The sequence below is a fragment of the Rhineura floridana genome, chromosome 4, assembly GCF_030035675.1.
Source record: "Rhineura floridana isolate rRhiFlo1 chromosome 4, rRhiFlo1.hap2, whole genome shotgun sequence".
NCBI classification, from domain to species: Eukaryota; Metazoa; Chordata; class Lepidosauria; order Squamata; family Rhineuridae; genus Rhineura; species Rhineura floridana.
Genome location: NC_084483.1, coordinates 142908809 through 142924969, shown reverse-complemented (window position 1 = coordinate 142924969; position 16161 = coordinate 142908809). Strand labels below are relative to the sequence as shown.

The 16161-nt window shown below is 39.3% G+C and overlaps 1 protein-coding gene across 1 annotated transcript in view; it reads right to left on the bottom strand.

Moving 5' to 3' along the window:
- Positions 1–499: 499 nt before the first annotated feature.
- DESI2 (desumoylating isopeptidase 2) overlaps positions 500–16161 on the bottom strand; it is a 37992-nt gene continuing 22330 nt past the window's right edge. The window contains exons 2-5 of the mRNA XM_061624629.1: positions 4132–4204; positions 3747–3840; positions 3089–3230; positions 500–2116 (exon numbers count right to left, since the gene is read on the bottom strand). Coding sequence (XP_061480613.1) covers positions 1883–2116; positions 3089–3230; positions 3747–3840; positions 4132–4204 — 543 coding nt within the window. The 3' untranslated portion in view covers positions 500–1882. The remainder of the gene's footprint in view (positions 2117–3088; positions 3231–3746; positions 3841–4131; positions 4205–16161) is intronic.

The following is a 16161-nucleotide window of genomic DNA, read 5'->3' as shown; positions in this document are numbered from 1 at the left end:
TTTGGAACTAGCAGCTTAAGTAGTTTATGCTGACTACTTAAAAAACAACAATGGTTAGATTACAATCATAATGGCACTGTTAAAGACAGTTTAGTTTTTTACTAAAAAAGACTGGCGAAAATATGGAACATACTCAATATTTCACATTTTGGAGAATTACTGTTTGACTTTTAACAGGATAATGTTACATACCTGAGTATTGTTTACAATAATAAAAGTCTCCCTCAAAAGAGGAGAATAAAATAAAAGTAATAATTGAAGTGGTTAGAAAAATGACTAATGCTGTTTTCACTGGAAACAATGGCAGTATTTTTGATACCTTCAGTGGGATTAAATTTGTAAAATAACATTGCTGAACATAATGTAAATTTATGAACAAATTAACCACCCCTACGTTCTTCAGCTTGTCCAATATGTACACTAACAAAAAACCCTCCCAATTAGCTGACTGAATCTGTATATTCTACTCTGAAGATTTTATTCAGTAAGCCCAGCAATGTAATGCCACATGTAAGAGTTATTTATTTTTTCTTCACCAGACCTTAAGTTATACATACATTTCCAGTTGGCTTCTTTCCATTTAATTAGAAGATCCTTAAGGCAGCAAATATCATAAAAATCTGAATCCAATTCGCCATCAATACGATGCTATCCTCCCCCAATGCTAGCAATGGGAAAAGACATAATAGATGGAATTCCTCTGTTCCCTTTTTAATTGCAATTTATCTTTTATAGTTCTTATATAGTTGCTATTAGACTGACATAACTATGAAAACAATGTCACTAAAAGAGACATCTGGGTAACTTACCTATAACATTCATTGGTTCTGCTGTGAACACAGTTGGAGAAAGCCTTTGCATTTCCTGTAGTTGTTGAATCTGGCTGTTGAGGAAACTAAGCATAGCAGTTGCCATTTCTCTTCATATTTCTATTAAGAGACTATTCTGTTAAGCAGAAGTTTAGATCTGGTTGAACTGGCTGAAGAATTCACATTGTGAAAGCAAGCTCAACCATGAGCCAAATGTTAACTTGTCTAAATTATGTTACCTAACGTTATAGGAACTGTAATTAATTACATGTTTCATCTGTATTCCTACAGTTCTAGGTTTTAAATTATGTGAAACAGCACTGTTATGTGATCTTAATGGGGGAGGGAACTGTTCATGTTCAAAATGACTTTTCACACCTCCAAGTCAGACAAAAACATAAGGCAAAAACAAAAGTTGAAATCTGACACCAGAGAAAACACAGTCAGCTTTGTAATAAAATATTAATTCACTCTGCATAAGGGGATAAAAACTGACAGTCACATTTGTTGGAACAGATATTTTCAGATACATACTAGGTATAACCTCCTTAGTTCCTAGGACAAATTTCTTTGAATTGATCATTATGTACCCTGTTTACACACAGTATTCATCACTTCCTGCTTCATTGTCAGCAACAGTTGGCAGTGACATCTTCTCCTGCCCAGTTCTAAGATAGTATCAAGCAAAGCTGATCATTCATCCACTGAGGCTGATGAAGTTATGCAGGTCTAAATGAGCTGATTAATATTTTATATTTCAATGGCAGGTGTCCTTGTAGAACTTGTAAACAGCAGCACACAATACTGTAAACAATTAAACTTCTGCTCAGTTAGTCCAGGTTTACTGATTAGATGAAAAACACGACAGCAGCTCCACCTTACGTTCTTCCCATTTGTCCCAGAAACCTTTTCCCCACTATATATAATCCTGAGCAGAACACCATGGTCTTGAGCTGGAGAATCAATTGCATACAAAAGACATATTAAAATACCCATTCTCAGAAGTTCTGCAATGAAGTCAGTTACTGACAAAGCTTCAAAAGGCTTCAGTGTAATAGTACTTTGGACTAAACCTATATTTTAGTATGATGTCCAGTTCTTGTCCCTGATGCTGACCTCGGGAAGGAAGTTGATGCTGCAGCATCTTCTGCTTCTTCCAGTTCTTCCTGAAGCTCTTGACTTACACTTGACTGAAGGGCTGCAGGTGTAAGCCATTCTTTTGGTAGGCAACTTTGGAGAAAGGGGATACAGGAACTGAAATAGGCAAGGCGATTCACCCAACGAGGAATCTCTTTTCCACAGAGAATCTATATGAAATTCCACAAGTTATCAAATGTTTTTACTACATGTAGGTTTTTAGCTGAGATACAGATCACTTAATTGAAACACCTAATATGCCGGTTGTAAAAATGTAAGAAGAGCATTCAGGCCAGTGGCCAATCTAGTCCAGCATTCTGTTCTCACAGTGGCCAACCAGATGCCTTTAGGAGCTTGCAAGCATGACCTGAGTGCAACAGCCCTCCGTTTCCTGCGGTTTCCAGCAACTGGTATTGAGAAGCATACTGCCTCCAAGAGTGGAGGTAGAACATAGCCATCACAGTTAGTATAGTACATTAAAGTTAACCCTTTCCTGATACTCCCTGTGAGATTGGCAAAACCAACATGAAATTGAATTTTCAGACAACAGACAGCTCTGGCCATTTTGAAAATAACTGCAAACTGGGTACCCAAAAGTGAACATATTTTTTACACCAAGTCCTATTGAATTCAGTGGGGCTTACCTCCAAGTAAGTGGCACCCTAAGATAGTGAGTCTGTATGATAAAACTGGCAGCCATCATTTTGGTGAATCATTGATGATTCAAAAGTTCAAATTATCAGATGAAAATTATAATTATCACTTTTGTGTATGGATCATTTACACATGTAAAGTGCAGCTTTATAAGATGTAGTCTTGTACATTTTTTCCAATTATATGAATTATATTCCAGTTATATGAATGGAAACAATTGGATCAAACATTAAGGCCAACTGCATTTGAGAAAGCACGGTTTACTTATCCTTCATAACTTGGCTAGCAGGGTTAAAAACTCAGAGCTTCCTTCCTGGAGGTGGAAGTGAAAAGTGTTGCTACTACCATCTCAAGTTATAGCAATTTTCAGCACATCACATCACATCCTAGATTGAAAAAATATGCAGTCTATGAAGCCAATCCCTTGTTTATTAAGGAGTGTGAAATTAATGGCAAGTACCTGCCCATTCTGTACAAATCATACTTGCCTCAGATAAAGCTGAAGAAAAGTGATTGCAATTTTTGTGCATTAAGTGATAGGCATTCCCTTTAAATTCTTTTCCAAGTTCTTCTATAATTTTTTCTATATCCTCCTCCATGAAGTCAGTACTTCCAAGAACAACTGCTTCTCTAAAATAAAAGATCAAAAATAGTAAGATTCTTGCAAACTATGCTGGACATGGTCTTATTAACCCTTGGCTTCTGACAGAGCATGTACACCTCCAAAAATTATACTGTTAAAAACAGAACTTTATTGCTTTCTTTGTTTGGTTGTTTTTGAACTTCATGCCCCAAGGCAACATACCCAAGAGTTTTCTCTGTGCATCCAGGTTCATGTATTCACATCCAAATGTAATTGTTTACACTTATGTCATTGTGCCTATGCAGGTCAGTCCTCTTGCTTCAGGATTTTGTTCATAATTACTACAGTGTTTATATGGTAGTGCTAAAGTGGCCCAGCACTATGAACAGCATATGATCATTGTATATAGGTATTAAATGTAGCTCTTAGTAGGAGGAAATTGGTAGCTACTTTTTGGTTTCTCAAAACACACTCAAAATTACCAGGTTGTACCTGATAGATGTCTGAATCCAAGTCTCCTAAAATTCTTTCAGATCACAGCAATAACTGAAAAACCTACTTACTTAAATTTAAATGTTTCTCCCAATTCAGATGCATTTCCTGGAGAAATTTCAAATATTCCAGAAAAAGGGTATGGATGGCCACCGTAAGCAAATTCTGAAAGACAAATTCAGGATTTTATGCACAATGTATCATAGGTAGGACTTTGCCACCTTCGTCATTTTACAGGCATGCTGCCTGCGGCTGATGGAAGCTGGAGCCCAACATAATCTGTAGAGCCACAGGTTCTCTATTTCTGATCTACACCATGAGTTAAACAGCCAGAATATTTGTTGCAGAAATAGAGAATGAAACATAGGAAGTAAGATACTGTTATTTTCCTCCACCCATATTCCTTTGTGTACTAGATGTCTTAGCAGCAATGTTAGGTTAAAGTGTGATACGCACCTCTGCCATATATCTCTATTCCTGAATGGAACACTCCAATTCCAAGAGAGGAGGTATATTCATTCATCCAGTACTAAAAAAGAAAATGGAAAGCTTAACTAATTGTGATTACATTTCATATATCAAAGCAACTTTATGGCTTCGATCCAGAGATCCATGAGGTCAGCCCTGCACATGTGAGGGGGCGGTCGTGGGGAGGCAATATTAACGGATTCCCACTGCAGCCCCTTGCTCTGGAGAGCTGGGAGAACCTGTGGAACAGAATGAAGGCTGTAGGAGGCTACAATGGGGAGATGAATTGGGGGGAAATGCCTCCTCCTGCCCTTTTTATGTGTGGGAGTCTCAACTGGATCATAGCCCTGAATAGAAGGGTGGCACTGGATCCAACTGGCTGTGTATAGATAGGTACCTGGGCTATCCAAAACATATTCTGTAATGTTTTGCAGTTTAAACAGAATATAGGTAAGCCAGTGCTCACAGCCAATCAACTAGCTTAAACAAGCTGTTTACACTACCAACATTATGGTGGTAGTATCACTATAAATATAAGACAAATCCTGATAAGAACTTTGTGTCTCTTGTAAATCTATGTTACACAAACCATTTACACTTAATCTGATAAAATGTATGAGTGCATGTACAAAAGTATTATCTTCACTGACAATAACCAAAACTAAAATTTATTTTAAAGAAAGAAAATGTGATTGTTTTCAGTTATACTGCTCATGTTAATCTTCTTTTACTTACCAGTCCAGATGACAAACCATAACACTTACAGGTACATATATATATAATTCAGCTGCAAGACTGATTAAATTCTTGTGAAGTAAATTCTAGATTTTGTAAAGCTGAATTAACAGAATTTTTAGTTGGTCATTTAGTAAGTCCAGTTCTAATAGTCTGCTCACAAAACTGATCACTTAAAATGAGCTTAGATCCTGGAGCTGATCTTATATTAACTCTAAAGAATAGCAGATTAGAGGTAATAAACATCCAAGATAAGTATCTGTCACTTATAAACATTTGCAATTACTGTAGTTTTTGAAATGTATTTTTATTGCAATATAACATATAGAAATGTCAATTCACCTTAACATAAGATTAATCCACCAATCCTAATTTAAACATATATATTAATAATTACTCTTATCTACATCAGTGGTAGCTACGCTGTGACCCTCCAGATGCTGCTGGACTACAGTTTGCATCATCTCTGCCTACTGGCCATGTAGGCTGGGCCTATGGCAACTGGAGTCCAACAATATCTGGAGAACCATAGATTAGCCACCGCAGTCAATTTAACTGAACTGTGGGCTTCATCACTAAGATGTCTAAGGCTGCAATTCCATGCAAACTTTTCTAGAAGCAAGATCCTTGAATACAGGGAAACTTACTTCTGAGTAAACAAATAGGATTGTGCTGCATCTCAGTCATGTTACTATCTAGAAAACAGATTCCCCCCTCTTGCTAAAATGTTTATTACTGAGTAAGTGTGATTGTGCAAATACAGCCACACACACATGCTTTTGCTTACGTCAGAACTATCTGCTGCTTAAACTTTACATGGCCTTGTCTCTGCAGAAATACAGGAATAATTGAACAGGCGACAAATTTTGTCATGTCTCAAAATACAAGATTCAAGCAGTTTAAAGATGCCGCCCACTCCTGTATTATCATCAGTCTACAGCACCTCCATTTTCTGTATAGCTTGAATTTTTATTTCCTTGCATTACTTAGGACAGGCTGCACACATTTGAAACACATAACTAAATTCTCCTATTCTAAATTGATAGTGTAATAGTCACATTCAAAGAGAAAAGAGCACATTGTGTATATCAGGACTGTTTCCGCTTGTACAAACCTGCCTGCTCAGTATGATCATCAACAGAGGTTCTCTTGTTTGTTCTATCTGTCCCTGCTGTCCATCTAATTTAGGGTTGCCATACTGCATGATTAGCTGGGTTTTACCCGGATTATAGCAATGCTACCCAGTGCCTGCTTAGCCCATTAGATGGCCCTTGTGGATCCAGAGATACAAGGCAAAATGTGGAGGCAGTTTTCTGCCTATTTTGTGAGAAATCAGCCTACTCCCGCCTTCCATTGTTCTTAGCCAATGAGGAACACCACAGCTGTCCTGGGAAAATCGAGAATTTTAGTCTGCCTGTCTACTACATAAACAGAATCCAGCAGTCTAGAAAACTACACATGCTCAGTTGATCAACATGTGTAGCTCAGCCCATTATCCTGAGACTTTCTGGTTGAGTCGACAAGGAGAAACAGTCTTCATCTCAATTGCCTCTGTGTCTCAGGGTATCTGTCTTTAGCGGTGAATGCAATGAGTAGGTCTGCCTGCCATCATGGAGGATGGAATAAAGAGGTTTAAATCCACCAAACACTCCCTCCCCTGAACAAATACAAGATATAAAAGCAAACCTCTCTGTAAAAAAGGCTGTAGTATTAGTATTTGCATTTTTCAGCGCTCCACCCTGTTAATTAGTGCTTTTGTTGTTATAAGCCTTCAAGTCAATTAATGGAATTGCCAAACCATGTTGATTAAAGAGATAGTGAATTTAAAATTGCAGACAAAGGAAAATTGTGAAAAACATATTTCCTTGTTGCTTATTTTCAACAAATTGAAATTGGCTGAGCTTGTTTTTAACCACCAACAGAAGTTGGAAAGAGATTTGATCCATTTATTTCTTTTTTAAACCACAACCCTGAGATTCTTTTTGAGGAAGCTCTTTCGAAATTGAGAGAAGAATGTGTGACCCAAAGAGACTTAAATGATAATGGATCAAATTACATGGCTAGCAGGGATAAAGGGAAGGGAAAAGCCCCTCCCAAGAGCCAATCACAATGCTGTTTTTCATGTGGGAGGCGTGATCACCTGGCTGGGGACTGTGACTCATCCAAAGGTTCAACAGCCAATGGCAGCTCTCCCAATTTTAAACAAAGAGAACAAAGGGAGCATGCTTTCTCAAAGCACAAGCATGGACCTCGCAGAGAAGAATCCAAAGAAAGCAAAGGAAGAAATTTCCTTTTAACTCATAAGAGTCTTGTTGCTAATAATTATAAGCAAAAATAAAACAATTGGATTTTAGACAGTGGATGTACAAACCACAGTTGTTATAATGAAGATTTATTTGATGAAATAAACAGTGATACTGAAGGAATAATCCAGACTGCCAATGGTCAATATATGAACATTAATGGATCTGGATCCATTGCTCTAAGGTGCAAAGTACCCGATCAAACCATAGTAAATGTGGCAGATCATGTTTTATACGTCCCAGACTTAAATTGCAAGATGCTGAGCATCTCAGCTTTAGAAAAGAAAAGATTTGCAATACATTTCCAGGATGGAAAGTGTACAGTGACCAAAGATGATGAATTGCTTGCACTAGCTTATGAAAATGATGGTGTTTATGAACTGAGTCTTACAGCTGAACAAGCAAACACAGCCATGGTGGACAAGGAAGAGACCAGCCTAGAACTTTGGCACAGACGACTGGGACACCGTGATCCAAAGGCGATCCTACAGCTACAAAAGCAGAACCTTGCCACAGGTATCAAGGTAAACCAACAGAACCATGATAAAGCAAGCAGGTGCATAAATTGCGTTGAGGAAAAGGGTGTTAGGCCCTCATTTCCACCAAGGACTGAAAAGAGAAGCACCAAGGTGCTAGATCTCATACACAGTGACCTCTGTGGACCATTTAATGTACCGTCACTTGGGCAGGATATGTTCTAATTTTTGTGGATGATTTTTCAAGGTACTGTGTGACTTACTTATTGAAGGACAAGAGTCAAACGCATGAGATGCTGAAGAAATACATCTCCATGGTGTCCACAAAATTTGAAAGGAAGCCAAAAGCTCTACAAAGTGACAACGGTGGTGAGTTTATATCGCACCAAACACAAAGTTTCCTGGAGGAACAAGGCATTTTGCACAGGGGGACTGTCAGTCATACTCCAGAGCAGAATGGGATTTCTGAAAGGAGACTTAGATCTCTTCTGGAAATGACAAAATGCATGCTTGCTGACGCTGATCTACCCAAAAGACTGTGGGGTGACGCGATCGTGGCTGCAACATATATCCAGAACAGATTGCCAACCAAGGGTACCACACACACCCCATTCCAGTTGTGGCATGGCAGGATTCCAAACCTGGCACATATCAGAGTGTTTGGAAGCATTGCTTTTGCCTACATAGCAAAACAAAAGAGGCAGAAGCTAGATGCCAGAACAGAACAGACTATTTTGATAGGATATGCTCCTGGTAGCAAAGGCTACAGAGTTATGAACCTAAAGACAATTGAAGTCAGCACAAGACACGTCTACTTCGATGAACGAAGCAGAGTTGACAAAAGAGGGACTGTGCTAGATTTCTCAGAAGAGCAAGGACACCATGTCCAATCTCTTATAGATATGCCAGTACCCACATATGAAATACCAGTGACATCACAGATATCTGCACAACCTGATCCAAGCCTTAAACAAGAGGAAGAGGCAGAGATTGCAGAAAGTGATGATGAGGCTGAGAGAGGTACAGGCGCAGATGAGAATGATGAGATGACTGGACTGGAAGATGCTGCAGAGCCAGACCAGATCCCAGAACAAGCTCCCAGATTCTCATTGTGAACCAACAAAGGTGTACCACCTCTACACCTGTCCTACATCGCAAGGTCGGCGCTACCCAGAGAACCATCGACTTGGGAGGAGATCAAGCAGATGCCAGCATCTGAGGGCGCTCAGTGGAGAAAAGCCACTCAGGAGGAGATGGACGTACTGCACAAGAATAAGACATGGACCCTGACAGAGCTTCCACCAGGCAAGAAAGCCATAGGATGCAGATGGGTGTTCAAGGTGAAGCAAGATGCAGGAGGAAAAATTGAATGCTACAAGGCAAGACTAGTTGCCAAAGGTTTCTTGCAGAAATATGGAGAGGACTATGATGCTACCTTTGCTCCTGTTGTCCGACACAGCACAATAAGAATGCTACTAAGTGTGGCAGCCTCCAAACAGATGCACGTTGGACACCTCGATGTCAAGACTGCCTTTCTGCATGGAGAAATAACAGAGGAGTTGTACATGCAACAACCTCCATGTTTCGTGAACCAGAAGCAAGCACATCTTGTATGCAAGCTTAAAAAGGGCCTGTATGGACTCAAGCAAGCTGCAAGGGCCTGGAACAAGAAACTGGATAAAATGCTCAAGGAGCTAGGTTTCAAGCAAGGCGATGTAGACCAATGCCTGTACACAAGAACCAAAGATGGACATTTGACATATATTCTGATTTATGTCGATGACTCGATCGTGGCGACTCAAAGAGATCAAGACTACAGAGAAGTTGTACATCATTTGAACAAAGAAGTTGAAATCAAACAGCTAGGCACCGCAACTTACTACCTAGGCATCCAGATTGAAAGGGAAGCAGATAGCTCCTACCTACTCAACCAAAAACAAAAGATTGTTGATCTTTTAAAGACTCTAGAACTCAAGGATGCCTATCCTGCAGCAACGCTTATGGCAACAGACTTTCTTAAACACAATGATGTAGGTGAACCTTTACCAAATAATAACAAGTACAGAACAGCAATAGGGAAGCTTTTGTACTTGACTACAAACACCAGACCTGACATAGCAAGTGCAGTAGGGATCCTATGTAGGAAAACTAGCACACCCACACAAAAGGACTGGATTGCTGTCAAAAGGGTGGCTAGATACTTGAAAGGGACTATGGACTTTAAGCTGAGATTGCCAGCTAATAGTGATCCAAAGCTTGTGTGTTACACTGATGCTGACTGGGCTGGAGATAGCTCAGACTCCAGGTCAACTAGTGGCTTTCTGTTCATGTATGGAGATGGACCTATCTCCTGGGCTAGTCACAAGCAAGATATAATAGCATTTTCTTCCACAGAATCCGAGTTTATAGCTGCTGCAAAAGCCTGCAAAGAAGCCATCTGGCTCAACAGACTACTAAAGGACCTTGGAATAAGGGTGCACAGACCTATCCAGATGATGGAAGACAACCAGAGTTGTATTAGACTTTCTCAGCCTGAGAGAATCACTCCACGTACTAAACATATAGCTATAAAATACCATATTGTATGTGAATTGACAGAGAAAGGATTCATCAAGATGAACTACTGTCCAACTGCTGAGATGACAGCTGACATCTTGACAAAGCCATTAATGGGTGGGGTTTACTTACCTGACTTCTTCCTCCTTTGTCCTGGGGGATTTTTGAATATTCTCCATTACTGATCTATCCACCATTGAGAGAGGCCGCATGGCACAGATGGCTCTCTCTGAGAGCATCCATACCAAAGACTAAGATGGACTGAGACTATTTTTCTTTCATCTAAGCTAGAACCTATGTTTCTGAACATATGCAGAATTTGTGAGTAAACATTCTTTTTCTTTTACCTAAAGGATTGTGTCTGTTGTTATTTATATAGAGAAAGGTGGGGCTGGTTTATATTCTCATTCTGCTGCTTGTATTTTTACAACTCTGCTAAGAATTAGGAACAACCAAATTAGTTCCTATTTCTGTGTGTATTTTTATAATACCGAACATTCTTCACATTCTGTTTTGGATTCTTCCTAATCCTCATGGGTTATTTTTGCTCAGGAATCTTCCAATGGAAACCAGTAGACCTCACCATGGCAAATCTGGGAGTTATGGATTCATTATAACACAAAGCCCCCAAGTCTCTTACTTTAAAATCTTAAGTAACTTTTCCTATATTGTTTTAGGATGCCTTTATAATATAGTGAAACTTCCTTCTTTCATTTTTCCATTAGCTGGACTGGAGGGAGGGTGTTAGGAAAATAATTGTTTTGTGCTAAGAAAATAATTGCTTGCTTATATACTTTATTAAGCAGCTAATGCAAACAGCTCTGTTCTTCTATTTATTGATTGTAGTACCCCCACTGTAATTGTTTCATCGTTTACACTGTAATCATTTCTATATAATTTACTGTTTATTTTGTACATGGATATTTATAATTTATCACCATTTGTTAGCTATTTATAATACATTTTAAATTCACTTTCTTTTTTGGTGTGGTTCTAGTTCTTTGGTCACTATCCATATGCTCACTGGAACAATTAATACAGTCTGAATTTAGAACTTTATACAACATCTGCAAATTAGTAATGTAGTATTCTGATGGCAAAAAACCCCATATGTTTAAAATAAGTAGAGATTTGTGAGTAGGGTTGCCAGGTAAGAAGCATCCCAAAGCCTGAGATTTCAGGGGTGAGCCCTAGTGGTGTCATGGAGGCAGGTTGTAGTGATGTCATGGGGATGGGCCATAGTGATGTCACAGGGGCGGTCCCTAGTGATGTCATTAAGCATGATACATTAAGCATCAACCACAGTTGCTTGGAGCATACAATTCAAACAAAAGCATTTCTCTGATTGGAAATTAAGACAGAAATCTTAGCTAAAAGACAGAGCCTGGGTAGGGAACATTTAATCTAGCCTACCTGATTCTGGCAAGAAGGATTTAAGTGCCCTCAGGCCAGCCCAGTCACCAGAAGGCCACTGTAGGAAGAAAGGAGCCTACTGTTGTGGAGATGTTAGACAGGAGCAGTCAGGAGTAAAGATGGATGCCCCTGAAGGCTGCAATCCTAAGCACACTTACTAAGCCCCATAGAACCCAATAGGACTTACTTCTGAGTAGATATGGTTTGGATTGTGCTGTTGGTAAAGCTTGACTAGGGATCCTCTACAAAGATATCCATATTCAAGCAGGGTTGGCAACCCCCTGCCTGGAATGCCCTGCCTGTATCTTTCGACATGGCTGCTCCAAACGTCTTTACAGATTTGACCCTTCACTTCAGAAAGAGGTCTGAGTAATGAATAAGAGTAAGGAGATTCTCTACCGTTTTCTGTCTACCTTGTGGGCTGCTATAAACTCACTTTGACAGCCAACACAATTCCAGTGAGTAATAACTGAGAGAGAAAACACACATGGTTTGATCTACCTTCACAGATGGCAGCTTGGGAACAACAATTGCAGCCACACTTCCCAGTATGTGAATTCTCTTTGAGAACTATTGGGCAAGAAACAAACCATCATGCAACCAACAAGATGCATCATCAGTAGGTTTAAGGGGGCTGAGCTGAGCGCATGGAACCACTGTTGTTGCTTCTATGGATGTAAGGGAGTCAGGTTCAAGGTAAATAAAAAAAAACAGAAAAAGAAAAACAAAAGACAGAGATAATTTCCTAAATACAATACCATACCAACCACAACAAAATTCCTATGAGTAAGGCAGAACACTCAGCATCCTGCAGCCAGTCAGGATCCCTAACCAAAACCCAAAACTAAACAAATCCTGGCAGCCAGTCAGCCAAGGTCATAGAAATCCCCATGCAGCACAACCTGACCTGGGAGCTACAGTTAGTGCAGAATGCTGTGGCACAATTGCTAACAAGAGTGAGATCCTATCAGCACATAATACCTTTGGTCTGAAATCTGCACTGGTTGCTGATTTGCTACCAGGCCAAGTTCAAGGTGTGCTTTCCATGCTACGGGTGCCGCATAGTATTTGTTCTGTTGTCAGTCCTTTAGTATGGCAGCTCCTACGTTTTTGAACTCCCTGCCTATTGACATTAGGTAGACTTCATTGTACTCTTTTCAGCACCTGCTAAAAACATTCTTGTTTAGGCAAGCTAACTGAGGCATGCATGCATTCATTCATTCATTCATACCCCGCCTTTCTTTTCATGATAGAAACCCATGGTAGCTTACATATGGTTCCCAGGCAGTCTCCCATCCAGGCACTGACCAGACCTGACCCTGCTTAGGTTCAGTAGGGTGCTGGTCTCATGCAGAAGCTACTGTGTTTTTTAATACGTTTTAACTCATTGTTGGTTTTATTATTTTGAATATTTTTAAATACCTATCTTTAACCATTTTGCCAATAATTTTATGGTTTTAATTCCTTCTGTAAACCACTTTGAGATTTTTTTTACAATAAAGCGGTATATAAATGTTGTAAATAAAATACATAAATAAATTTTGGAGTAACTGTGGCCCTTGTATCTCTTTCCTCTTTTATACTGAGTCAGGCCATTTGGTACCATCTAGCTCAGTATCTATGACATGGACTAACATTGGCTCTCCAGCATTCCAGGCAATAGTCTCTTCCAGAAATTGAATTTTGGACCTTTGTATGCAAAGCATATGCCCTGCCACTGAGCTACAGCCCTTCCCCTGTTTAAAAAAGTATCTTTTAAAATTATTCTTTTCAATTCACTAATGAATGCACAGCATACCTAGGGCAGATCCACATCATTCATTTAAAGCACATTAAACACACATTTGAAGCACATGAATCCCACCACAGAATCCTGGGAACTGTAGTTTATTAAGGTGGTGGGAACATTAACTGTGAGGGGGAAACTACACTTCCCAGGATTCTTTAGGGGAAGTCATGTGCTTTAAATACGAGTAAGATGTGCTTTAAATGTATTATGTGGATCTACTTAATAAACTTTGACTGCATGTAAATCATTTAAATTATTTTTTTTAATGGAAATGAGCTATAAAGTTTACTGGGTGACCATGGGCTACTCACCATCTCTCAGCCTAATCTGCCCCTAAGGATGAAAATAACAGAGGGGAACCATGACAACCCCAAGGAAGAAGGGCACACTTAAAATGTAGATGAAGTAATAATGTACAAGCATAGTGTGAAATCAAATACTTAACAGGACCTGGTAAGAAGAAATATTTATATAAGCTTGACTGTCAAAAATGTTTATTATTTACACAACCTGTAAAGATATTTGTAATGCAATCCTATGATTGTTTACTCAGAAGCAAGTCTGAATGTATTCAACTCAAACAGAGAAGTGTGCACAGAACTGCAGCCTCAAGTTATAATTAACACTCACCCAACCCAAAATTCAGAATCATGCTACTTTAAGCTGTTTTGCAACTGTTTATACTTTTTATGGTTATTGGATTTTAAAGGGATTTATTTCTTGTTGTGAGCTGCCTTGGTTTCCAATCGGCAATCCTACCTCTCAGGGTTGTTGGGAAGACTCCATACACACACTGGAGATGTAAAAATACATAGACCTCATATAATAGTTTATTGTCAAAATGAGTTGGTCATTGAGGAACTTTAAAAAAAGTCAGGATTTGGTTCCTACATAATCAAAGCAGCCTGCCTAATTGCTTTAAAAATAGGATTGGAGAGGGAGAGAAAGATTTACAACACAAACACAATCCTTTGCTATGTTCACTCAAAAGTCCCATTAATTTACAGTTCAATCCTTACCATGTCTACTCAAAAGCAAGTACCATTGAATTCAATGAGGTTTATTCTGGGTATGCTGGATTATTTAATTAATTTATTTATTACATTTATACCACAGCTTGGAAAAGTTACTTTTTTGAACTACAACTCCCATCAACCCAATCCAGTGGCCATACTGGCTGGGGCTGATGGGAGCTGTAGTTCAAAAAAGTAACTTTTCCAAGCTCTGATTTATACCTTGCCTTTATTTCACTCTGGAACCCAAGGCAGCATATATGTGGTTCCCAGGCGGTCTCCCATCCAGGCTCTGACCAGACCCAGACCTGCTTAGGTTCAGCAAGGCGCTGGCCTCATGTGCCTTCAAACCAGGGCCTAGAACCACATTGCAGCTTTACTCCCAGAAAAGCAAGTATTGGATTAAAGCTTCATATTAGGAAGGTTTTTAAAACACTGCTATCTTCAATGGCCCAGGAAAATTTTAACTTGTTTAACTCCTGAACACAAGAGAGAAAAAGACTTTTGGTACTGCTGAAAGCTATATACTTACTCAATTTATGAGATTTTCAGATAAACAGGAAAAAACAATAGTTTTCTACCTGTACAATGGGAGTTGTGGGGGTGGGGGCTGACGTCTTGGTGTATATCTCATAAACCAGACCACCTAGAAACTTAATTTTTTTTAAATGAATGCTGAAAGTCCGGAGATTAAGCTGACTCACCCGGAGACCTGGAGAGGACCCCAAAAATCCACAGTCTCCGGGCAAAAACCGGATACCTGGCAACCCTATTTGTGAGGCACTACTCAGCCAAACTCAGCCATTCATGTTACAACAATCCTGTGAATTAACTCTCCTGTGTTTAGTGGGATTTATTCCCAGGTAGGTGGGCACAGGATTGTAGCCTAAGGTACAGTTTACTCTGTTGCATAGTTGGTCAGCTGCCAATATCCCTGCAAAATGCCTCCCTTGCCCAGTTTTTAAAAATAGTTTTTCTTCAAGCTACCCAACTGAGACCAGAAGAAGCCCAGCTGCATAGAAATACAATACAGGGATGGCAGGGAATTGTAGAGGAGAAATGCACCACCTCCCATCTCTTCTGCAAACCCTCTGCAAATGCCACCACCCTTGCATTAGTGCTAAGTGGCAGATGCTGTTATTCCCTCAGACTACCTTACAAACAAGGAAAATTATGATCTAGGCCATGGCCTCATTTTTTTTAAAAAAAAGAACAATCTGTTATATCAGTAATAACTGTTTATAGAAAAATGGTCATCAGGTTAGGATAATGGCAGATGTCTGGCCCTCCCTACTTCTTTTTGGAGAGTAGTTATTAAAAATTGATTCACAGTTTACATTTTGGACTCAGGTACAAAAAATGGAGTCTAAATGGCACAGCAGCATGTGGCATCAATTATAAATGGCACATGCCCATTTAAATGTCTTTGTACATTTACCTACAACAAATAAATATGGCAGGAGAAACAGATTGCTCATCGCCAACCTTCATGTTTGCTGTTGTGCAAGCTACCATGTATCTCACAACTGTCAAGCACTGTCAAGCACAATTGTCAAGCATTTTGCCATTAAAAACCAGGTATTTTTTTTGTACCTGAGCCCAAAAATAAAGTATGAATTAGATGTAAGAGGACTCGGTCCCTTTGTCAAGGCTTGTCAACAGATATGTAAAATTCCCAGAAACCTTGATGCCCAAGTAAGAAAAAAAACTAATCTCCATTTTCCCCATGAATA